The sequence below is a fragment of the Rhopalosiphum padi genome, chromosome 3, assembly GCF_020882245.1.
Source record: "Rhopalosiphum padi isolate XX-2018 chromosome 3, ASM2088224v1, whole genome shotgun sequence".
In the NCBI taxonomy this organism is placed as follows: Eukaryota; Metazoa; Arthropoda; class Insecta; order Hemiptera; family Aphididae; genus Rhopalosiphum; species Rhopalosiphum padi.
This window is the reverse complement of record NC_083599.1, coordinates 6,228,531-6,255,415: the sequence shown is the minus strand read 5'-3', so window position 1 is coordinate 6,255,415 and position 26,885 is coordinate 6,228,531. Positions and strand designations below refer to the sequence as shown.

General features: G+C 26.2%; 1 protein-coding gene across 3 annotated transcripts; it reads right to left on the bottom strand.

Moving 5' to 3' along the window:
- Positions 1-1,999: 1,999 nt before the first annotated feature.
- LOC132927665 (probable peptidoglycan muropeptide transporter SLC46) lies at positions 2,000-19,493 on the bottom strand. Of its 3 annotated transcripts, none has more exons than XM_060992246.1 (10): positions 19,373-19,493; positions 9,075-9,242; positions 6,956-7,198; positions 6,709-6,883; positions 5,461-5,632; positions 4,058-4,196; positions 3,780-3,875; positions 3,470-3,697; positions 2,980-3,136; positions 2,000-2,158 (listed from the first exon to the last, which is right to left on the bottom strand). In XM_060992246.1, the coding sequence occupies exons 2-10, from the start codon at positions 9,178-9,180 to the stop codon at positions 2,098-2,100; spliced, it is 1,377 nt and encodes a 458-aa protein (XP_060848229.1). In that variant the 5' UTR covers positions 9,181-9,242; positions 19,373-19,493; the 3' UTR covers positions 2,000-2,097. The 3 variants fall into 3 exon arrangements, with proteins under 3 accessions (XP_060848229.1, XP_060848228.1, XP_060848227.1); XM_060992245.1 differs by lacking the exon at positions 19,373-19,493 and adding an exon at positions 15,495-15,730; XM_060992244.1 differs by lacking the exon at positions 19,373-19,493 and adding an exon at positions 11,261-11,440.
- Between the last annotated feature and the right edge of the window lie 7,392 nt (positions 19,494-26,885).

Below are 26,885 nucleotides of genomic sequence, written 5' to 3'. Positions count from 1 at the left end.
ATACTTCTAAGCAAAAGTATTTAAGAACAAATACTTGACATGTAATTAAAAACTTGTAAGTTTTATCATAGATGATATAGTGTTAGGTATTTAATCTATGATTATACTTATTTAATTGTACAAACAGGTAGGACAATTCATTTTGTAATTAATTATTATTAATTTAAAATTGTAATCTTACATTTAAGTATAATTAGAACTTTATACTAAAAAATTAAAATAAATTAAAAATTGATTGTGTTTTAATTATTTAAAATACTACAATATTTATTAAACAACAAATGAATGATAAAATAAATAAATGCCTAATAATTTAATTTTTATCAAAAAAAAAACAATTTGATGTGAATCAATGTGAATTATTTTTAATTGTAAAAGTGTTTGATTTTTAACACAAGTATATTCAAGACAGTTTTTAGAATACTTTCCAAATGCTTAGTTTAAAAACTAAAAAGTATCTTATAATATTTACTCAATAGCTTTTTAGAACTGTCAACTCTAAAGCATTATATTTTTTCATTTTTGTAATTACCTTAAATTTTAAAGTATTCTTTCCCCAACAATAATTTTTTTGGGCCATGCCCCTCCCAAATTCCAAAAACAGAAAAGGAGAACATGTACCAATCGAATACCTACTAAACAATTTAATTTAAAATAATATTTGCTTTTATTATTACAGTGTATAATATAGTATTATACTAGTAATTATAGTATAATACGAGTCAATATCATATTATCATTTAATTGTAATTTCTCATTAGTCGTTAGATATCTTTGTATATATTTTCGTGTAGTACGTACGTCGTACGTGGTGTTTTGATAGAGACTCTCAGGTTCTCTATTTATAATTGTAATTTTATTGATTTCTTATTGTTAATATATTTGACGACTTTCGAGAGTAGATAATATAGTTTCAATATTTGTAGCTGTGCATAGTTTTACTAAGGCAATTATAATATGTGTGCTGACGACCAACAGTGACCACTTGTCTACTTAAAACCAAAATATTTTATTTTGGCATTTTGCATTATAATGGACCATTATTAATGGTACCTACCTACATATTATTTCAAGTCTTAACACTCAACATATTAACTATTTTGATTAATATTTTCTTATAAGTTATTGCTTATTGCTACCATAGCAATTGTACATATTTATTTTAACTTTTTATTTTATTTCCATTTAAGAATAATAGGTAAATAAGGTATATACTATATCATAAAATGAGAATATTAAATTATTATGGTCATTGGTCACTCGTCATAACTCGCTTGAAAATTCTTAAAAACCAACGAGATAACGCAGATATTGTTCATGTTTTTTAACATTTGACAATATGTAAGTTACTCAATGGTTTACTCTAAAATCATGTAGCTAAACTATACTTACATACATTTTGAATGGCTAAACAAATCGTTATTTCCATCCTAATAATGCATAAGGCATTACCTGTATAAATGACTCAATAAATAGGCGTTCATCAAAATAAATTTTCTGTTGTAAGTATAATTAATATTATATAGTAATAGTGAATTTACTTCAAGCGCGGCTCTAACGTAGACTGCCACACTGGTGAATTGTAGGATGTCTGTTTTCGGTAGCCGATAAAATACGATAAGCACATGGCACATGGTCATCACTCATCACATATAGACCAATAGAAATTTAATTTTAAAATACATGTATATAAAAAAATATTATACATAATTATTGAAAACTAAAATATAGATGAGTACCTACCAAATTCTGTGTTCTATACTATCGCTATTATATCTTCAATGTACAGAAATATGCGAAATACATTTTTAGTATAAGAATCTGCATATTTTAAAATGTTGAGATTTTAAATTAAAATTATTATTCATGAAATATAAAATAAAAATTTTTGTTTACATAATATCTATAAATTAAGACTTAATTAATTATGAGTATGAAAATATAGAGTAGTCGGTAGTAGTGTAGGTACACCGATAACATTTTAATAAATTAGAAAAAGTAAGATATAATGGGTATTGTAATTCTCATTGTAAAATAAAAAACAATTATATTATATTATGTACCTACATAAAATATTTGTTGTTGTGGTAGTTAAAATTAGTTTTCGATTAAACAATCATCAGGTTTGACGCTTCTTGAAAGTAAGAATAATATTGTTCTGAAAATAAGTTAATAATGTATTTAATTGATAAATATTGCAACTCACAATAGTATTGTAACTTGTATCATATAATATAAAATATATTATTTAAAATCTATTATATTTATACATAAAATTTGTTTAAAAATGTCATATTCAATCAGATACCTATATTGTTTTATACACATTGATGATTAATTTTAACTTATAATAAACTAAAGTAAAGTAGTTATTACTTATTAGTTAACCTCAACATAGCATAACTAAGCTAATAAGTCAAATTTAAGTTTATTATCTTATTAAAAGTAATTTTAAATATTTGAAAGTATTTGAATAATTATATTTTTAAATTTATAAATTTGAAATAAGTATAATTTTTTACTATTCTTTGTGATTATATTTATGTTAATAATATTAAAAACTTAAATACATTAGATGCATAGTCATACAATAATCTATTAATTTAAATTGTATACACTTTGTACCAGCAATATTTAACTGTCACGCACCCAATTGTTGATAATCCGTGGGAGCAAAATCAATTTATCTAGTGGTTAGTTTTAATATAATTAAATATATTATAGTATACTACCTAAATATAAAGGTAAGAATATTATTTATTTATTAAGAAATTGAATATTAGCCCGAAATACTTAAAAAGTAGAGCAGATGTTGTATTGTTGTAATATTTTACATTCTCAATTGGAGTTATTAATTTAGACATATGACCAGTATTATAAAGATTTTAACAGTGTTTCTTTGAATTCGACGCTTATTAAACTAAGAACTGGAAAACTGTAATAATTATTATTATAATATAATAAATAATGTTAACTCACCCGAATAAGCCAAGCATAAATATGCCAAGTATTGCCGAAAAGAAAAATATACAATTGGCAAAATTCTGGACTGTTGCAACGTAGATGGTGTTGTATATCGGCGAGTATAGTAATAATCCATGAGATTCAACCAGACTTATGAATGTTAATATTTTACCTAAAAGTATAATAATATTTTATACTACCATTACATATAGGCAGGCGATATGGATTTAAGACTCAAAGGAATTCGATATGGACAGTTTTGAAACAGCTCTTTATAGTCAACTTTCTAAGTGCGTGCGTCCCAGTGATATAGAACTATAGAAGTGTGCACAGTGTGTGATATTTAATGTGTGTGACTGTCTATAAAAGAAATAGCGGAATGTTCCCGCACGTACATGCATATGTAAATTACGCGTTAAATAAAAATTAATTTTTTTAATTTGTGAGACAACACACGAGCTAACGAACAATTATTTACTCGCAAATAAATAGCTATAATATTTACCTATTTCTTCGGACGGAAAACTTTTGGATAATTGAGATCGTATCAACGTTTGTGTTGCATACACGGTGCTTCCAACAGCTTCCGCGGCGTATAATTGCCATTCGTAAATCGAGTACGCGAAACAAATCTTTTCGAAAATTCCTATGGCTGTAATAGCGGTAACAATATACATCTCGGGAATTTGTAGTTTGGCGTTGAGCACGTACACAACGATTACGGGAACGATGGCTGAAATAATATTTATAAACGAATGCAGTAGATATGTCAGTATAATTACATGTTGTGAAACTTTCACCCCAATGTAACGAACCATGTAATAGTGTCATAGACGCACGAAACGGTAAAAATTTTTCCAACGTCCACGAAAATTGTTTCTGTAAGTACATGTACATATACGTTCCTTCACCTGGAATAAAATTATATTAATTAATATATATATTGAATTTAGGAATAATGAATTTAGTTGATAGTTATTGATTTATTTTATTATATGATGTACCTATGAATCAAGTTTATAATATCTAATATTCGCTGATTAGATACCTATGGTATATGTATGCGTACATTCTGTACTTGTATTATACTTACCAAACATAACGATTAAATTAAGAGTTAACGACACTGCAGACAGTATAATTACGCATCTCAAGTAACCTAATCGTTGTTTCTTAACAGTTTGCCACAAATCTCTTATTAGTTGGATGTTAAAAAGTTTTGAATTCGCTCCCTGTATAGAAATAATGAAACAAAATTAAAAAAGAATCGCAGAAAATGAATTATTGGATGTAATGCTGACCCGTCAGATTTCCTATCGTATTTTCAATATATTTTGTACGGTATATGTTTATTAAGTATTTTAATATGTCTCAATTAGAAGATATTTATTATTTATTTTTGAGCTATTTATATATCAGCGGCAGAAATCATTTAAAAATATAAAATAATTCCAAACTAAATTCTATAATATTATAGTCAATATTATATGAATATATGAGGCATAGACGCAATTTCAATTTTTTTTTATGGAAGTGCTGAACGAATTTATTGATTTTACAATGATGTTTGTTATTTTATTTTTAATTTATATGTTTCTCATCACCCTTTGGCCTTTGAGGTAGTAAAAATACTTTAATTTTCAAATTTGAGGGTAGTTTCTGGAAGTAAATACTAAATGGGATCTAGTTAGTACTTGGGGAGGATTCAAAAGTAAAAATGTAGTTCAATAGTTCAAATCTTTATGTATTATAAAAACTTGGTGTACGACGGGTATGTTCGCGATGTACTCCGAATTCCGATGAAACTACTCAACCGATTTTGATGAAATTATGATCAATGTGAGTGATTTGGTCTCTATCATAAGATATAATAGCTTTTATCCCGATTAATGACCTCACAATATTACCTCTTTATTATATAGGTTAGGTATATAATAAAGAGTATTTTGTAAGGTCATTAGTCGAAGGGCTGTGCGATTATTTAATTAATTGAAAAAATTCAACGCTGGGCGGGACAGTTATGCAAAGGTGATACGTCAGAAATATCATCTTTACACCAAATCAGAAAACCAAAAATTGTGTTACCTTCACGCTAAATGTTAACATTATTAGACAATCAAATTTAACATGGATGCATCTTGTTCGGTTACGAAGTGCACGGAGATTAACTAGTTTAAAATTGTTGTTTGTTTCGTCATCTATAGAGTACAAACTTAACAACTACCGGATCAATTTCAATAAAAGTTATAGGTATAACGTATGTTCTAGATTTTTTTTTAGTGCAATTTTTGTACATTAAATAAAATAACATTTACTAAAATCAATTAAAAATCAACAATATATCTATTTCATTTATAAAATTAAATTTTAATATGTTATCAAAAAAATAAGAACTGTTAATTGGTAGGTAAATCAACACAAGTAAAGCCGGGTAAACCTCATTTCATTCTTAATATATATTATTGTAAAACAAATAAAATGCATAATAATATATACCATTTTAATGACTACTGATTCCTTAAGAAAAATATACGTATACAGAAGTCCAGCTATCGAAACAAACGATGAAAGGCAATAAACGTAAGTAGTAGAGCTACTATACAATATTGTACTCAATACAGATCCAAGTATTGATCCAAAATCGATAAATGTGTATAAAACAACAATCCTATGTAGAATAAATAAATAAATAATTAAATAAATATTATTATAATAATTAATATAATACACAAATCTTACAAATATTTTTAATTTAATATACTTATGCTGTTGCATAAATAATCACTAAATTATAATTGATGCCCATTAAAATAATTAATTATAATTCTTTTTCGATAATATTATATCAGACACGTGTCGGTATATAAGTCGGTACATGGTAAAACTGAGGGTTTAACCGGTTTAGGACAAATCGGTGTAGCCACTGTAGCTATTTCGCCGACAATAATGTCAGCGTATAGTTATTTCGGTGCAGCTTATTATTTAATTATCGAATATTCTATTTTCTTATCCATTATCATTATCAAAAAAATTTCGAATACTTTAGGTGTCCTATAGAAAAATCAATAAGAAATAAAATAGTTGGTCGATGTATAATCCGACAGGCGACATATTGTCAGGAGACACAAGTTATTATTTCGTAACTGGTATTTGAAATGTTGTATTCGTCCGAATAAAATGTTTTATTTACTAACAAATTTTGGCTATGAAATTTTTATACAAGATGGTTTTATGTACATATTTTAAACATTTAATTTTAATCGTACATATAATTTTGGAATTTTTGGAGGTGTTGTAATAAAGATATGTATGAGTCTCGAACATTTAAAACAATTAAAACTCCTCGCCGAAATAACCTTACGCTGACATTAACTACTCACGCTGAAATGTTCCATTCTTTAAAACTGGCAGACGTAATCTAGGTAAATTTATCAAATAAATTAAAATTTAAAGTGTGAATAGATGTAACCATTTAATTTTATGTTGTAGCAAAGATTATTAAAATTAATTCTTATAAATATAGTACTTATTATATGTCATATTGTTTTTTTATTTTTTAGCACGAATTATAACATATAATAAAATAGTCATAAAATATTATACCATATTTTATATAATGGATATAGTGCGCTAAAGCTCCTAAAATATTATTTAGTAACCTACGATAGCGACCGTGATTATCAATTAAATGTTAGCAAACCCGTTAAATTAATTATTATTTTAATTCAGCTCTAATGTCACTACCTGAAAGCTCTTGATTTGTTATCGATGATATCAACAATATAACAAAATGCAGCTAAATACAATGCACCAGTTCCACCACTTACAGCAACCGGTAGGCTGCACAGCAAAAACATTTCAGGAGACAGGCTTGGTATTGTAGAAAATGCACTGAACATACAGTTAGATATAACTATACCTTAAATTTGAAGCGATCGAAATTTGTAAATAACCTTTTATTTTAAGTATCTAAATAGGAATTATTTCTCACCTGAGATAGCTAATAATAACAAAGGTTTACGACCGTTTACATCACTCCAGGCACCTAAAAATAATGTCATCAGACATGGCACAAATGTTTCTATCAGATTTTTAAACATTAAAAAATTTGCCGCAGCTGGCTGAATTATTTCTTGTTCTGCTGCAGTCATATTGTAACAATTCACAGACTTATTTTGTCCGAGATCACTATGAAGGCATACACGTTCTTCGAATAAATTAGTTTGCACCATCACTGAAATAAATAAATAATAATACTGCATGTTACTGATTTTAATATTTCATAGATAAGGTACCAATTAATTAATTAAAAACGATAAAATTGAGTTCGAACATGGTTCCGTCCAATTTTTATGCATTAATATTCACAATTTTATATTTAAACGAAAAATAACGAATTTAGGAAATTTTGTTGATATTCGAAATTTATTTATTTATCAAGTAATTTAAACTCTTCATAATTATTCGTGAGTATTATTATTCACTATATAAGATGAAATATTTAAAATATTTATCAAGATTAATTATAAATCTATACTTTCTAGGCGTTTGAAATGTTCAAATTTTTGATTCTGAACAGTGATAAAATGCCTATAGCTATCACTTTTTGAGTCTTGAATTTACTTATAAGTTAATAATCAGTGGCACACACTAAATTATAAATAATGGTAGCAGTACAGCACATTCAATGGAAAATATATCACCCTCCCACCAAATTACTTTCAAAAACTAAGAATAAATGAAAATTAGTACAATAATGCTTTTACTAATATGCTGTCATAGTGTCATCATTGGCAAATGTATCAATTACAGTATCTGTATCAATTTGAGTATAAATTTTGCATGAAAGTACCATTAAACTTTCAAGCCAAAATATTTAGGGGTAGCAGCACTAGCAGCTGCTACTCTAGAACCCTCTAGTGTGCGCCACTGTTAATAATATTTAAATAAGTTATTAATTTAAAGTTAAGTTATTTTTAACTAAGTTATATAATGATTTCCTTTTACTCAATTATTTTAATATCAGTATAGTAAAGATAGGCGGGTTAGTACCACTCTGCTGTATATTAATATATACCTACTTAATTAGGTGTCGAGGGTGTCACTGTAATTTGAAGAAAACGTATGAATATTGAATATCATCCAATGTCGTAAACTCGTATAAAAATAGATAAATGTTATAAACAGAAAAAATAATGAGAAATTGTGTATTAAATTTTAAAATATTAGTTAAAAATGTTGATAAATTTCTAACTACAATATAATTTATAATTCTTAAGATTTTGACTAATTTTGTGAAGATTCTAACTTTAAAAGCTTATAAAAAAACATTATTTATGATTTTAAATTTTTTATAAATAGTTTAAAATGATTCATAATATTTTGAAAATTATACTATGTATAGAAAATGTTAATATAAACATTTTAATGAAAATGTCTGATTCAACGGTTATTTATTTTTGAGTTTTAACTTTTTTTGGTATAAGTTTATAACAAAATAAAGAAATCAATATTTTTTGAAAACTAGTTTAGCATAAAAATTCCTATTCTCATCAATTATTTTAAAAAATTCTAGAAATTAAAATTTCCTATTTTACCTTTCTAAACTTCTAAAGAACAAATAAGATTTGTATAGAATTCTAAAGATTTATAATAATAATAAATCTAATTTTCTATACAAAAACACTAGTAATGTTCAAAATTAGAGTAGTTTTTCGACTGTTTATTGTGTATACAGAGTTCAGACATATACAAAAAAACATTCATAATTGTTACAATCAATATATTAATATCGCTCCACGCGTTCAGTTTCTAATATAATGTATGAATTAATATACTTAGTAATAATAATAGGCTAACTATTGTATTTGCTCAGATTATTTTATTATTCAATAATTTATCATTAAATTCTTATTTAAAAATACATTACAGAGACTCACTTAATGACAAGGTACACTATAGACACATACTGCAGCATAGCAGAGCAATATATTACCTAATTTCCTCATTTATTTTTATTACAGTTTGAGCTACATTTTGAAAGTTTTATAGTATATTCAATTCAAATCTCTAGTCATAATTTTTAAGAATAGAAAACTATGTATACTCACGGTTTGCATGTATTCCGATATTTATTAACAACATTACTGGCTCTAAAGTTATCCCGAATTTGCGATTCTTGATTTCTACATCATTGGTAGGCTCTGAGTCTTCCATCTCTTGTTTACGATGAACAATAAATGTGACTTGTCCACCTTAATTGCGTTCACCGTACAGTTCTATATAAAAAAAATCATAAACCTATAGCCCTGCGTTTTGAATTTCTAATCATTAAACAATTCGGAATAAATATAAAGAATCAAAATAAAAAAATATTTTAATAGACATTTTGATGTATTTATCAATGTCCAAATAGTATTTTCAGCCTACAGTCATAAATATTCTTAAATGCATTTAGACATGCACCAAAAATATACTAAAAAAATAACAAATAGTTATGCACTAAAACAAAAAGTTTTTTAATGAATTATTAATATTTTTTTTCTATATTTTGTTGTATTTTTAATTTATAAATTTTTTTATAAAAATATTATACTTTAAAATTACTTTACAATTCATTATAATACTTTTATGAAACTCTAATGAAAAATTAGAAAATAAAAGTTAAAAATCATTAAAAACATTATATAATAATAATATAATATTATTAATTACTAGCTGCCAGATCTTCCCCCAGAAGAAATTATTTTTTTATAATTTAATTTAAAAACATATGAATATTTTTTGGCTATACAAATAATATAATATAATTACATATTGCAGTTATTGTTATTGCTAATTTCTGAAAATTATATATCCTACATTTTAAATTCAATCACTGGAGTGGTAAATTTTATTATTTTCATTATAGAATAGAGATAAGGTAGAAAAAAATGTAACAATAAATTATTTGTTCTATGAATATTGAATAATATATATTTCGAATGGAAAAATGTAAGTACAAACAAATAAAAAATTAATAATAATAATAATAACAATAATAAATAAACAAACAAATAGAATATTTTTTTTGAATTTTAATAAATTACAGAAGATAATATAAACAATGATAAAATTAATAATCAATGTCTTATTGTCTTCTACAAATAATTCTATTTTCTACTGTTTGACGTTTGAGATTTCATCTGATTTTTTTAAATCTAAAAAAAAAGACAGAAATCGTTATCGGTGAATACATGACAATAATTGGTAATTAGGTAATCTATATATTATATAATATAATATATAATAATTATTATTATGAGAAGTAAATAGATGATAAGGTCAGAGACGTTCAAAACCAGTTTCCTTTGTCTCCAAAATCAGGTTAGATTCTTAAATATAGAGAAAAAAGAAGATAGATAGATAGATTAAAAATTAGAGAAGATTTTTTTTTATATTTGTTCTTGTTTATGATGTTAGCGGCTTAAGGTTGACCACTATACTAAAAAATACACTAGAATAACTTGGTTTAAATTTAACTAAATCCCCGCAGGTGTAGTCAGAGATATAATGGAGTTGTTGCTATTTGTGGAGCAGCTTTTGAGAAATAAAATATTAGGGGAGAGTGGTCCACGTTGAGATAAAAATTGTATTATTGTATCTCATTAAAAATAGGAGAGTGGTACATAATTTCTAACTGTACTAAACGAATCAAAAAGTAGTAGGGCTTATTATAGTGTATTAAGTTATTATTAAAAACTATTTAAACCACTCGAAAAAAATTGTTTTTAAAAAAGTAGAAAGTGTCTCATTGTAGACCACCTATGGTCCACAGTGAGACAACCCATGGTCCACAATGAGACGTATGTAATTTTGATAGAAAATAAAAAATAAACATAAAAAAAACGAATTTAACTTTCTTGAATTTGGTTTTTACCTCCCAAGCATTATAAGATGCAAATAAAGTACATAGGTAAAGGTATACTATACATTATATACATGCAGTATACACTATATGAACAATTTATATAAATAATTAAAAAACAAAAAAATAGCTATAGGTAAAACTGCCTTTATTAGTTTTTCTTTAGAAGGTTCGTCCCATTTTACTTTAATAAATAATTAAATTAATTAAAACATAATTTTTGAATGATGTAACTAACATTTTAACGCAATGAGATATGTGTCTCACAGTAGACCAAAAATATTGTCTCATTGAAGACCATTTCATTTTTTTACATTCTCATGATAACTACATACACTAACGTAAACATATTGAATCGTTTAATGGATATTTAAAAAATAAACAACTTACCGATTTAAAATATGTAATTTGTTTGTACATCTAAAATAAATTATAATATAAACAGCAAAAACAAAAATGCATGAAAAATTTACTTCATGTTATCAAAAATCGATTTTTATCGTTATTTCGAACTATTATCATCGGAGGCCAACGAAAACACGTTTATTCGGTGGAGGTAACAATTTAGAACCTAATCTCTAAAAATCAACCGTTATCTATTAACCATAACAAAATTATTTCACTTGTCTCATTGATGAACATGTCTCACTGTAAACCACTGTCCCCTACACTCATTGTGTTTTTCATTATTTCACTTATCTTTGTCTATCAGATAAAGCCTAATTACAGAATATTCAAAATGTATTTAGTGTCACAATTTTGCTCATTTTTAATTGCTCGCCTAAACATACAGCAGTAGGTACTTAAAAATAAAAATTTAGAAATGAAACCGAATGTTCAAACTACAAAATTGAGGTAATTGTGTAAAACAAGATAGTTTTTGTAGCTTGGAACTGTTTTGATTTTTAATTAATTCTTAGAGCCCATTGTTGCTACATTGGAGGAATTTCAAATTAAAGGTGCCCGAAGAACAGAATCTAAGAACAAATAGCATTTTAAACTGTATCAGCTGTATTTTGTACATTTGACTTTATTGTATTGTAGCAGTTAAAATCTTTAGTAAATTACTAAAGGGAGCACATATGTATATTTTCTGCCGCAATATTCATTGCAAAGTAAACATATAGATCTGGTTACAGCTGTTAAACGAATAAAATAATATCAAAATTACAAGTATTCAGAAATATTCAATAAAATTTACAAAAAGGCTAATGCAATTACAATATTAGTACACGTTGAAAAAAATAAGCCATGGATGTTTGTAAATCAAAATAATCGTTCATTCCTATTTTTCACATTGCTATATGAATATAAGAGAGCCATGTTTATTTCTCATTTGCCGGTCGACCTAATATCGTCATTAAATAATCGTTTTATATCTCATTTGAAAACAATTATTTAATTACAATGTATCATACCTTCTTTTTGTGTTGATAAAACTTTTTTGAGTGTCAGAGCTTCATTACACTTTTATGCAGATTATTTAGCAGGTTTTAAGGATTTTATCGAGGCTAAATAGTGTAATAAAATTTATAGATTTCTGAATGGAAATTATTAAAACAACCTTCAGGACCAATGAACTCTAGACGCTCTAATTCATTGTGATAAAATGATCCTAGTATACGAGTATACCAATTACTGTTAAATTTTCAAACCTTAGATATGAAAATTAAAAATTTTATAAATCGTTTAATACGAAATACTAGAAGTTTGTAAATATTTGTGATTTTGATAATTTTATAAAAATTTAAACTTAAAATTCACACAAAAAAGTATGTATATTTATAATATTTATAATTTTATACAGATATATAAGAACAACTTATACGGAATTCCGTGTTAAATTTTCAAAACATTTTTTACAGAGATAAATCTTTTAACGTCATATTTATAGAAAAAACTAAATAAATATTGAAAATTTCTTATTCCTGTAACTCATATTAAATAGTTCAGAAAAAGTCAACATAATTCGAAAACTATAATATCATGTATAGAAAACTATTATCTAAACGTTTGGAGAGACCTTCAAACATCAACGATTTTTTTGTTTTAAATAACAATTAAAAACAAAAATAGTTTAAGGAAAATACCCGCGAATATACAATGTCATAAAAATTTTAATTTCAAGGAGTCATAGAAAATTTAAATGACATTCCAGTGAACTTTATTTTTTTGTTGTAGGTAGAAAACGTAATGAGAAATTTTGTATTTAATTTTTAAATAAGTACTAGATATAAAATAAAATTTAAGCAGATTTCAAACATTTTTACCTAATGATAAAATTTTGATTGGCATTTATTAAAAAAAACTAAAAAAAAAATAGGAAATATCTATAAATAGATCAAATTATTGTTATAATAAATAATATACTAAATTTATGGGAAACGTTACATAACTATTTTGTGAAAACATCAAGTATCTAAAATTTTTTATTTTCAAGTTACGTATTTTCAAATGTTTACCATATTATTTTCTAGACATAATATACATTTTCTAAGTATTTAGTTTTTTTATTTCTATTTAAATAATATTTAATGATTAGTTATAAATATTTGACAGTTTTGTTATTATGTTGTGATTAAAAAATATTTATCAATGAACTTGAAACTTTTCATTATTAAGTATATGAATATTATTATTTCTAGTATACAAAATACAATTTTAAAAATAATTAGATTATTTTTCTCTAATTAATCCGCAACAACTGAGGCTGTTAGGTGATATCGACAAGATTAATTATTAGCTATTAAAAAAAAAAAAAAAATAGACATGGTATATAATTTTATATTTAATAATAATTATAGACATATTTGATATTTTTTTCAATTTATTTCCATACCATTTTTATTTTTTAATTTTATAAGTCAAAAAAGCTTAACATTTAATACAAGGTTCTCTTTAAAGTGCTTCTAATAAAAAAAATATCGAAAATTCATTAACACGATTTGTTTTGGACCTGATGGTCAAAATATGATGACAACATTTATTAAAACATTTAAAACAGACATTTTCGCATTTAAAAATTTATGAAATGTTCATTCATATGGTTCTTCGCGTGATTTGTTTACAGTATTAAAAAATATCAAAAACACATGTCTAAATCTCTTATAGACAATTTTATGTCTTCTTGTAATTTTGACAAAATTGAATATTAAACAAAAATTAATTTTTATTTATCAATAAATGTTTATTATTTTGTTGTACATCAAAATATATTAATGAATGCAGATACATGAAGACTCTGTACGCTTATTTCTGCTAGATTCTGATTACACACAGTTTTACGTTTTACTTCAACCTGCAGAGGGTGCGCCTATGTCCTATAAGGTAACAAGGGGGTGTGTAAAACAAGTAACACACTTTATGATTAAGATGGACCAAATGTAATTATAACAGTAAACAGTTATATGAATGATGATTAAATATAGTTGCAAGTATGACATAGGTACACTGTAAATATTATACACACTTCTTAATAAATTGATAGTATGAACATATTATATTGTATACTGTGTAGGAATATTAAAATTTGCCTCTTTGATGGCCGATGGGTTAACATTATAATATTATATGTTGTATTAAACATTAAATACATATAAAATTAAATTAAGAAAACAATTATATAATAAATAACCAACCTAGGTTGATAAACCTATTTGTTTACATCTAATAAATTTGAAAATTGATTCATTTTTTTTTTTTTTTATATATGTTTAATATCTATCATCTACGATTATAGTATAGGTAGTCTATATTTAATGTCAAGAAGTTAAATATAATTTAGAAAAAAAACATATTATAACAACAGGGGAAACTGTCCCATATTTCTTTATCCACCCCTCCTCTCTTATCACGACACTAATTGTACATCACATCATATAATTTATATTATAATATATACTATAGGTATACAGTGTTCCGTGAGGATTTACCCATTGTGATATCTCCCGAAATAATGGAGATATCATATTTTTAATTTTTTAATAAGTTTCACAAGGTCAAGAACTATAAATATTTGATGTTTTAATTTATTTTAATGTTTTGGTAAAAAATTTAAAAAATATATTTTTTATTTAATTATTTAAAAAAAAAATGAAGATAGAAATTTTGTAGAGTTCATTTTTCTGAAAATATTGACGTTTTAACATTTTAATTTCATTAATCTCCTGATTTTTAATATTTTTTCTAGTTTCGAGAAAAACTGAATTACGCAAAAGCGTTCTGCGGCCGTACAAACATGCGAACCACATGTTTGATACATTGGTACTACTATCGTATTTTAAATAATTCGTAGTTTATTTCGAAATTAGAAAAAATATTAAAAATCAGGAGATTAATGAAATTAAAATGTTGAAACGTCAATATTTTCAGAAAAATGAACTACAAAATGGCTATCTTCAATTTTTTTTTAAATAATTAAATTTAATAAAAAAATATATTTTGTAACTTTTTTTCCAAAACATTAAAATAAATTAAAACATCAAATATTTGTAGTTCTTGTCCCTGCGAAACTTATTAAAAAAATCAAAATTATGATATCTCCATTATTTTAGGAGATATTGCAATGGGTAAAACTTCACGGGACACCCTGTATGTATGTTAGTAATAGACAATAGTATATTACCAAAATCTATAGAAAATGATGTGTCGGCACGTGACAGCTATATATTATTTTATTCAAACAATCACAATAAACTGTTTATAACAAGCAGAAAACTCAATCGTTTGTTCAATGATTTATGTTTGTAAGATATTTTATTTATTAATACTAATAACACTAAATTTTAGTACAAAGTTGTATTTTAAAGATAAAACACGACGACGACGACGACGTCGCACGTATTGCGATGACTACGCGAGACAAATAACGAAGTGTGCAAATCCGGTGCCTACTGTTTAATATATTCAGATACGAACAAAGTAAAAAGTAATATTTTTGCGTTATTAATATATTGTAATACGATTACAATACCGGTACCTCCCATAATTGACAAACGTATAAATATTATATAATTATATTGGAGTAAAGCGTGCAGCCTCAACGTGTTTGTCCTTGTACGTACACGCATAATATGATACATCAGTAATGCGCCTATAGTATAATAAATATACCTAATTGATAATGGTTTTATAACAGTGTAATGAAAATATACCTTCCGCTCACTACTCGTCGCATAATAATATACTATTATACTCTGATATAGGATAATTATATTTTAATTTTAATCCATTGACTGCCACGAGGTACACTTTTTAGGTAGGAAAACAAAATATTATAGCACGATTTCAACTAAATAGTGTTTGTCCTAAAACGGCTAAAACATTTTGTTAGTACACCATGTATGATGTATTTATATTTTATCAAAGTGTTAATAATATATACAATTTTAATATGTGCTCGTTAACTGAAAAAAATCTGTTAAACGTGATGTACTGATGTATATATATACATTAATGTACAGAGAACAAAAAAGGGAAAAAGTGTAAGAGTAGGTACACAATTTGTGTATACTGCATAATATATTATACCAAAAGGCATTAAATTGTGAGTGACGAGTGTTTATAATTTTTAGTACTCACCGACCATCGTAGATTCGTAGCCTTACAGTAAATGCATTAAGAAACTCCGTGGCAATCAACTACAAGTTAATATTTCTACTTTTAATATTATTTATATATTTAACAAAATTATAATATATGAACCTCCAAGTAAATTTACTGACGTAGACCATTTAGGACCCATAATGTGAATTGTTTGGACACAAAAGTATGAATAAATTTACAGGTAAATCAATTTATATATTGCCCTCAAATGTGTTTCATTAGCATGTGAATCTAATCAACTAATTTTTATTTTGCATTTTTTGGTGTTTATTACTTTTTAAGTCATTTTTTGATATTTTTAGGTCATTTTCCCACATTCTTAGTCATTTTTACTGATTTCACATTAGTTCACTTCTTATTGTTTCTTGTCGATTGCCATTATGTCGATAACTTAGTTAAAACTTTGAAATTACCACAGACTAAGATTAGTACCTAACTATCCGATTTTATCTCACCGACTACAGTCGTCAATGTCATATTGTAGTGAATATTTTGATTTATGGTACCTAAATTTTATTATTTTTTTCGTAATATTTTCGAAATGCCGAAAATTAAAACGTCGGCTAATGCTCGTCTACGTCTACTATATTTGTAATTTTAGATTCTGAACGGAGTGATGAATGTATTGATTTTACAATGATGTGTTTTTTTTTTTTTTGTGTCTGTCATCACTTTTTGGAGTAGTAATAATGCTTCGATTTTTGACTTCAGCCTCTCTTTGAATAGGAAAATTCATCTAGTTGGTACTTTGGGGGGGGGGGGGGGGGGTCAAAAGTAAAAAATTTCCAGTAGTTTTCAAAAGCGTCGGGAAAAACCCTGAAAAAATTACGGAAAAACGGGAATTTTTACGCATAACCACTTTTTGACAAAATCGATTTTTTGATTTTGCTGTAACTCAAAAACGAATCATTGTAAATACTTGAAATTTTCACCAAATGTTTATATTAGCGTTATATATTTACGATTAAATTTTCAAAATATTTAGAATTTTTTTAAGCTACTTATAGACAATTGAAATTTTCGACTTTTCTAAGTTTTTTTTCTTAAAATGCCGATAAAAAAAATTTGGCTATCCAAAAAATCTTTAAAATTTGATACAAGGTTTATTATAAGTTGTACTTATTGCAGTAAAAAAAAAATCAAAAATCGTTAGTCAAAATTTTTGTTTATAAGCATTTAAAGTTCAAATGTTTACGAAATATATCAAAATCACGAAAATTTTCAAGGAATTTTGAAGTTGAAAATTCATAAAATTGTTGTGATTTATACTTAAGGTTCAAAAATCCAATACAAGATTTTCTATACGTTTTCCTTCAAGTAACTGTAAAAAAAAATTCCATCGTCAATATATAAAATATTTTATGAGCGTATGAAATTTAATTTTTTACGAAATCGCGTAAAATAACGACATATTACAATTTAAATATAGGCAATAATATAATATATCCAACTAATTATCATTGACTGACAAATCATCTCCGTTCAGAATCATTTTTCGTATACAATGAAACCCGTCATTGCATTCAAATTTAACACATACATTATGGTGATCAGTGACCTACTCTTCATCTCTACTATACAGCAGAGCGATACCCACTTGCCCACTTTTTTTTATTTAATTTTTAAGGACATTTTTTGTCTTTTATTAATGTTTTTAAGGTCATCAACTTCCGAGCCCTACTAATATGCATACGACATAAAATTATTTTAACGAATATATTATTTATATAAAAAAAGCAAAAAAAAATGTAGTATACTATTATAGCCACACGATTAACGTTGGCTTATGTATAATGTTTACTATACATTGTATAGTACCTATATACTATTATTAATAATAATCGTTGTCTGTATAAATGCGAATATTATATAATATTATATAAGTTTATGTATATTGTATAGTATACAATCTAACGAAGTTAACAAATATAAAAAAAATAATATAATATCTAGCAATTCTTAATAATTGTATATTATAATTATAGCAACAACCACGGTGAATGGTGATTAGCACACGCATGCGATATGCCGATATATATGTTTAAATTATAAATGATAGTAATATTTGGGGTACTTTCCTGTAATACCAGACTCTCTTGTTTTTTGACAACATCACAATAATTTTATATAAGACTACTAAAATGGTACTTTCCTGTTATACGAGGCTGTCGAGACTACGGCTATTTTTGCGACTACCACCCAAGACTACCTCCGTTATCGCAACTACCATAATTATTATTAGTTGAAAGATATCCATGCGCTACGTTTTAGCATTGAGATTCACAATTTTATAAATCTCTTATATTATTATATATACATCTATCATTACCTATACTAAGTTTTTGTAATCTGATGTTTCTCATGTGACGGAAAGTAGACTGGCGTTGCAGAAATTGTGCAGTAGTCTAATCCAATAAAAGTTGTGTCAGTTGTGGTGTTCGCCGTTTAATTAATTATGATGTGGACGTCTCAACCTAACCGTACACCAAATATGAAATATATCACAAATGATTACTGGGTATTTAAATCTTTTCTTTATTTATTTTTATATATATATATATATAATTCGAATGTGGCTATCCCCACAACACCTACGTCCTCTTAATATAAATAAAAATAAGGTAGTCTGTGATAATAGGAAAGTGTGAACATTTTGGTAGTCTTAGATAATGTCATAATGGAGATAGTTTTAGGTGGTACCCGCGATAATAGCTGTAGTCTAGTATAATAGGAAAGTACCACATTTGACACAAAATAGAATTTAAAAAGGTGACAATTTTCACTCACGAAAAATACGAAATACGATAGAAAATCGCCGACTATTTGAGCCAATACGACGATTTTAATATAAAAATTTAATATTTAAAAAGTAATATGCAAAAAATAGCATATACCTACTGTTGTTAATATTGATGACAACTGCGATAAGATTTATGTTCACGTATGTAATGTATTAATATATCTAAATAATACCTAATATATATTATTATAATTTTATTATAAAATACTGTGGCGGTTCGCAATCACAAAATAATAAAAATTAAACAACAACTATGAAAAGGAAAAATTCACAAATTAGCACTCGGAGGATTATAAAAATAAGCACTTGGTGAGTTAGTTATCAAAACGCTACTAACGTTATCACAATAATATAATAATTAAAACAAACGTGAGTTTATTATACAACAATATTATAATTATTCAAGACAATTATTCATGTAATGTATGTGTGTGTTATACGTCTTATATTAGTCGGCGATAATTATAGGCCACTGACCAATTGACATATTTCAGTCTAATTGACGGGTGATAACAAGGTAATAATTATTATTAAAATATACTGTTATTCGGCGGACACATGCAGTTACACAGATATAGCAATATTGTATTAATATGTAGTAATATTGATTAGTGTAGTGATTACCGTTCAATCTTCCAAGTCAAGTCCATATACACTGTAGTCTGTATTTCTGATTTCACTCACATAGCTAAAAATAATAATTATAACACTCGTCCTAACGACCATCGTCTGAGGCCCGACCAATAACAATAAGTCATGTGACAGTCTACTGATTTGTAAGTAAACTATAAACAATTTTGACAATTTTGTCCTTTAAATAATTTGAACAGAACCATAAAAACAATATACACTATACATATGTGTTTATATAATATAATATATCATAATATGATATAATAAATTGTGGCTCTCAAATGTTTTTACAGTTTTGTCGTTTTGTGTATTTTATAAAGGTACAGACTATATGTAATAATATACTCACTTTTCCCATTTTATGTTTTTTAATTGGTGATGGGACATATTTATGAGCATCTTCATTACTAAAACTGCTTGCCATGTTGGATGAATAATTCACAAAATAATGTAAAAAAAAAATAGCAAAAAACGGACTGTGCCGTACAGTAATAATTTTACAGAAACCACAACATAATAAAAATATTTATTAAACAACAAGACATATTTCCGACTGGTAGATAAGGCGAGAAGCTCTGTATATACACACAATATACTAAATTGCATATTAGGTACATTAACTTACTATCTTACTGTTATACAAAGAGACAGCGTTTGTTTGTCCGCAAAAATCTCAAAATCTATTTGACCGATTGTTTTGAAGTTCTAAATGAAAATTCTTTATTACACGTGGAATTTCATAGGCTGTATAAAGTACTGATTTATTATAATTTTTTTTTGTGATTTCTATTCATAATGGCCAGTGTTTCGACCGTTATTTGCTTCGTATTAATAACTTACAATATACTCGCAATTACAAAGATGGCTATAGTTAATGATTGCTTTGATTTTGGACGAAGAAGAAGAAGACAATGTACAAAATTAAAAGTGTATTATGTGTATTTTGTGTATTTTCGCCGCACTTCCACCGTCAAACACGATAACGGCACGGTGACGATGACCAATTCAGCACTGTTTGCAACGGTAGGTCACGCGCCGGGCGAATGAAAACAAGTTTACCTTATATTTTAAAAACGCAGGAGGAATACGCCATCCCGGAACGGTCACGACACTGTCACAAATTGTCATTTCTAATAGATAGGTTGATGGGTACATTGGTAACATACTAACATACATTGACTATCGAGATGGGTCAATTCTTATATGAGCAGTCAGCAAGGGCGCAGGGCTCGATAACGGTGAAACCCAAAAGCGTAAATCGTCTATCTTTTTCGATAGACCAAAAGCACAAATTCGTTTTGCGTTTTATACCTTATTAGTTACTAATTACCTAGTAATAGGATAAAAACACAAAAATTAATTTTATACATAAAACAATATTGTTGCCATTATCACTATTTCACTGTTTCAGTTTAAAATTTCATGCTCGTTATATTTATTTTTTAAATATATACACATAGTATTTTTATATTTAAAAACCAACAGTGATTGAGTTCAATTATAGTTTAATATTATAATTATTGTAACAAATTAGTAATTACAATGACGGTTGATAATTATTTAAGATAACAATATACCGTATAAACGTATGTCAAATGGTAATCGATGGCTCTAAAGTCAACTCATAGAAAAAAATTGGACTACTTAAAAACTGTGGGCTTCAAATTTAAGGTATTTAAATTATAATTAAAATTTCAGTACCAGTATTTTTAGTATATTTAAGTATACTTAAGTTATAATTATATTAATTATTAAAAATATGTACCTAATTTTAATTCTAAGTTTTTAACTCATTTTAATATTTAATATCGCTATTAAAACTATAACTTTATATGGATTTGATAAAATACACTTTATTTTTGTAAAATTTATTTACGCTTATGAGTTATAGCTTGTTAAAAAGGGATTTTTTTGTTGCGCTTTTGGGTTGCGTTGGGTCATATTTTGCGATTATGGGCTACAGCCTTCAAAAATTCTAGTGAATCCATATTTGTTTTTGGTAAGTCCGTAAGTCATATTAAAACACAAAAGGAAGATAGTAGATACAAATTTTTTTCAAATATTACTCCAATAAAGTACATTATTATGTGAACGATAACATGTATTTTAATTTTAAAAATTATTTTATAAAAAACAATTAGTTGACAATTTTTTTGCATAATTACCAATTTTTAGTGCTATTTTTTTGCGTTTTTAAATGAATATATTAAAGCGCTAAAACTTTACTTCTTTAGTGCTATAAGCCTATAACTCCCGTGCTCTAGTTATGAGTTATGATTGTTATGAATATGTTATTATGAATATTATGATACTTTATTGATACCATACCTACGTATATCGGGCTATACCCAATATAATATATAATATATTTTATTATTATTAGAGAGGTAATGTAATGCGATATTGTATGTTTGTATCATAATAGACGACCGTCATTCGCTTTTGTAGCGTCTTGATGGCTATACTACTACTAATAATAATAATATCAAATATGTATCACTTTCAGAATGCTAATTTAATTTAAAATGTCTATAAATAGCTCAAAAAAGATTTGAATTATATAGATCATTCAGGGATGGATAACTTAATCCTACAAGAGGGCCTATTTTTTGAAAGTGAAAATCTAGCACAGGCTAGAGAACATGGAAAACAAAAAAAAGTCAATAAAATTTACAATTGACATTTATAGTTCAATACTAAAAAATTCACATCTACATTTTACAATAACGTCGGTTTTATAAATATAAATAAAATAAAATAAAATATAGAAAAATCGATTTGAATAGTATTATTTTTAGTATAATTAATTGTTTTATGATGGGTAGAAGAGTTGTAAAAGGCAGAATTTTAAAATCTATCAGCAGTCAGTATATTTGTTAATTCAGCACAATTATCGTTGAAAAATTTTAACTTAATGTGTTATTTAATATTACACCTATTGGCTATTTCCGTCCATTACTTCTTATTTTTTGAAACACTTAAAAAATATTCAAGTTTGTAAATATTTAAATATGAGTCATGTTATTTATCACGCAATTCATCATGTTTTTTAATCTATTAATATTTATTTGTACTATACGGGGTGATTATTTTATCATGAACCACTCATTATTTCAAAAAAAAACATGAATACTTTTTGAAAACATTTACATAGTTTCAAGTTGTTAAAAAAATCAACGTTTTTATTAAAAAAATATATTTTTAAATATTTTTTAAGTTTTTTACGTTTTTGAATGACAACATAGTGTTAATTTCATATTCCAAAGCAGAATAATTTTTTAAGTATTTTGATACATATTTTGGGCGAGTAGTTTATGAGTTATACGTATTAAAAGTATTGACAAGCGGAGTAGTGTACAAACATTTTGCGGGGTAACCCCGTACCACACCACTCCGCACATCGAAACTTTAAATACTTATAACTCATAAACTACTCACCCTAAATTCGATTTTTATGTATCAAAATACTCAGAAAAATATTCTGCTTTAGAATATAAAATTAAAATTATGTTGTATTTAAAAAAGTAAAAAACTTATAAAAAATATTAAACATATAGTTTTTTTTAACAACTTGAAACAACGTAAAAAAATATTTTCAAAAACATGAATACTTTTTGAAATAATGAGTGGTTCATGATAAAATAATCACCCTGTATATGTTAATCGATGTTATTACGGATCTGTAGACGATTAATATTCAATTATATTCAGAATTGAATTGTATACTTCCTAAGTTTTGGACTAGCAATATTTTTTCAAAATCTTTTTTAAAAATTTGATGATTCGTTTAAATATACATTTTTATATCAAAGGATTGAAGATATATTAAGCTATTGAGTGAGTCTGTATTGAATATCAATAATAACAAAACAAATTGTGCGACATTGAAAACAAGAACCAACAGATTATCTACATCACAACTGTCTTATTTAGCGTTTGACACAACGATTGGTCTGTTGATGAACTCCCGGGTACGCCAATCATACAAGCAGATGCCACTGACCGATCTATAATAATTAGATACTTCGATTTACGACTCTATCTTACCGAAAGATTTCAGAATAAAATACATCGATTAAGGATCATTATTTACTAACACATCGGTCATTCTTGTATGTTTCGTATGTTTTTGAATTGCACAGATTCTGCCCCTTTTTCACCGTACTCGGCACTGTCGATGCACACCCGATGAAAGTACGACGACGAGCCTATCACGGAGCCGCCAATCCACTCAGAATACTCACGGTCGAGCGGCGCGGTGATCCTGACTTCTGTGCCAGGCAACCCTTCGTCGATCATCGACTTCAACCGTTCGGGAAACCCTGAGAACAGTGTGTTGCCGCCGGCCAACACGATATTATCGTACATGAAATTTCGTTCATCGACATTGCAATTTCCGATCGATCCCTGGACCAATTTGTGGATGCCATCCTTGACGGGCTCGTCGAGACGCAACATAGTGGGGTCAAACATCGCTTCGGAGCATCGGATGCTAAAGATTTTTAGATAAAGAAGATTTTTTTCTGTTCAACCGATCCGAGTAAAACGTTATATTATTAATAACTATTTAGATATTCAGCATATTCTATAATAACAGCACATCTGAACATATATTATTATTTTATCGGTTTTAGTCGAGAAAGCTATTTTTTTAAATGTATCGATACATTCGTATATAGGTAATAGGTACTAATTTGATTTGAACAATTCCGACCAAAAATGATTTACAATTTTCCTACTGTGGGTCTGGAATCTAGATGGATAAAAGATGGATACTATCCGTTGAACGGAAAGTCATTTTCCAACGATTCCAATTGGAATCAAAAATTAAACTTTCGGTGGCGTGAAAAAACATATTTTTTGGGTATTATTTTATATTTTAGTCATTAAACCTTTGACTAATCTGTCTCACATTAAAATATGACTCTTTACCTGGCGAATGTACCTACTATATTAATTTAACTTTATTGAAAATGTATATTTTTATTTCCAATTAATTCTTTATAATTTAAAAAGTACATGCAACATTACAACAGCAGTAATCAAAGGATTATAATTAACCGTGATTTATGAAAATCTGATTTTAATTTATATTATACACGAGTAGTTTTAAATGATCATCAAAAGCCAAACCCAAACGGCCAATACAGAAGTATATATATTATATTAATGTAATTATTTAGTATTTTATATTAATAGATTTATACTTTATAGTAACATATTTAACCTTTAAAACGGTCTCACCCGCATGTGTCTAACTTTACAAACGTATACTACATAGCAAATTGCTTGTAGGGCTGAACCAAATTTTCGTTGCTGGCTCTAGCCTTTAATATTAACATATTATTGCATATCTCTCATATTTTAGTAAAACAATGATTTAAATAACCTATTATTAAGTATCGAACGTAAAAGAAAGCACATTTAAGCTTAAATTAATTGAAATTGTTAAATTTTTATATTTATAAAACTAATATTATAAAATTAAAATATCGTAAGAAAACAACGTACATACGTTCACACACGGATAATATTCTTACAGTCTTACCTTAAGTTTGATAATAACTTTCACTCTAAAATTAAAATCAAATCACAAAAAAATGGTTCTACTATAATAATCAAATCGAATTCACTGTCAAATACTCAAATACGATAATGAAATGTATCAACTACAGTCAATAATTATCTACACAAAAATTTAATTTTTTACTGTTAAATTATTTTCCGACTGTGATTTGAACAGAAAACGATTTGTTTGTACGTTAAAAACGCGGATATTTTATACAATTATATAATATTATATTACATATAATAATAATAATATATACTGTATAATATAAACAAGTCTCAAATCATGACAAGTTATATTAAATATTTACAATCAAAATTTAGATTAATTGTATTTTTTAAATTTAAAAACTGCAAATTTAATACAACTTACAAACTTACATTTCTTCCCTCTTATTTGGAATGCAAAATACTTATATATACCAAATAAAAAATGTTTAATGTTTAAATCGCATCTAACTTTATAACATTTTTAATATAATTTGTCAAAGCTCAAATTGTTTGCATTTTGAAATGTTTATTTATACCCGATCTTACAGTGTCCGCGTTCCAGATTTTTAATGTTCAACTGAACAAAGTGACCTAGAAGCTATAGAACCATATACTTACTCATACTAGTATTAGTATACCTTAATATTTATAATATCATATACCTCTAGTACTAATCATTGAACATGATTTACCTTTATTAACAATGATATAAAGCAGTTTCCTAATTCATATAAATATTAATAAATATTTAAAATTTTTAACATTATACTAGATGGAAAATGAGAAAGCAGTAAGTACGGTGTACCTAGTATCTACGACCAGAATTCATATATTACTACATTAGTGACCATTTATCTAGAACTGTTGTTTTTTTTTTTTATTCGATCTGGTTAAGGTTTTTTATTCAAAACATGGCTATATTTTATTAATATAATTTTATTTTATTTAATGTTTATTCATCGGAACGATGAATGTATTAATTTTCTAATGATGAGGTTTTTCATAAGTGTGTCTGTATACACGATAAGTAGTTTAAAAAATAATTTGATCTTCAAATTTGAAAATACTGTTTAATAGAAAATTGAATTTAGTGTAGTAAGTATTCTTGTAAGACCAAAATAGAAAATTCCTAGTATTTTTCAAAATAATCGGGAAAAACAAACGAAAAATAAGAAAAATTGGGAATTTTTAAGCAAAACCAGTTTTCGGTAAAATCTTAGTTTTTTAATGTTACTTGAAAACGAATAAACGTATAGATACTTTTTGAACTATTTATATGCATGAGAAATTTTCAATATTTTTTTTTTTCAAATATTGTTGATAAACAAGTTTTTGGTAGGTCAAAATCTTTAAAAATGTCGTAAAAGGTTTGTATGTAATACGTTGTTTGACTATATAATAAAAAAAAAGTTTACCGGA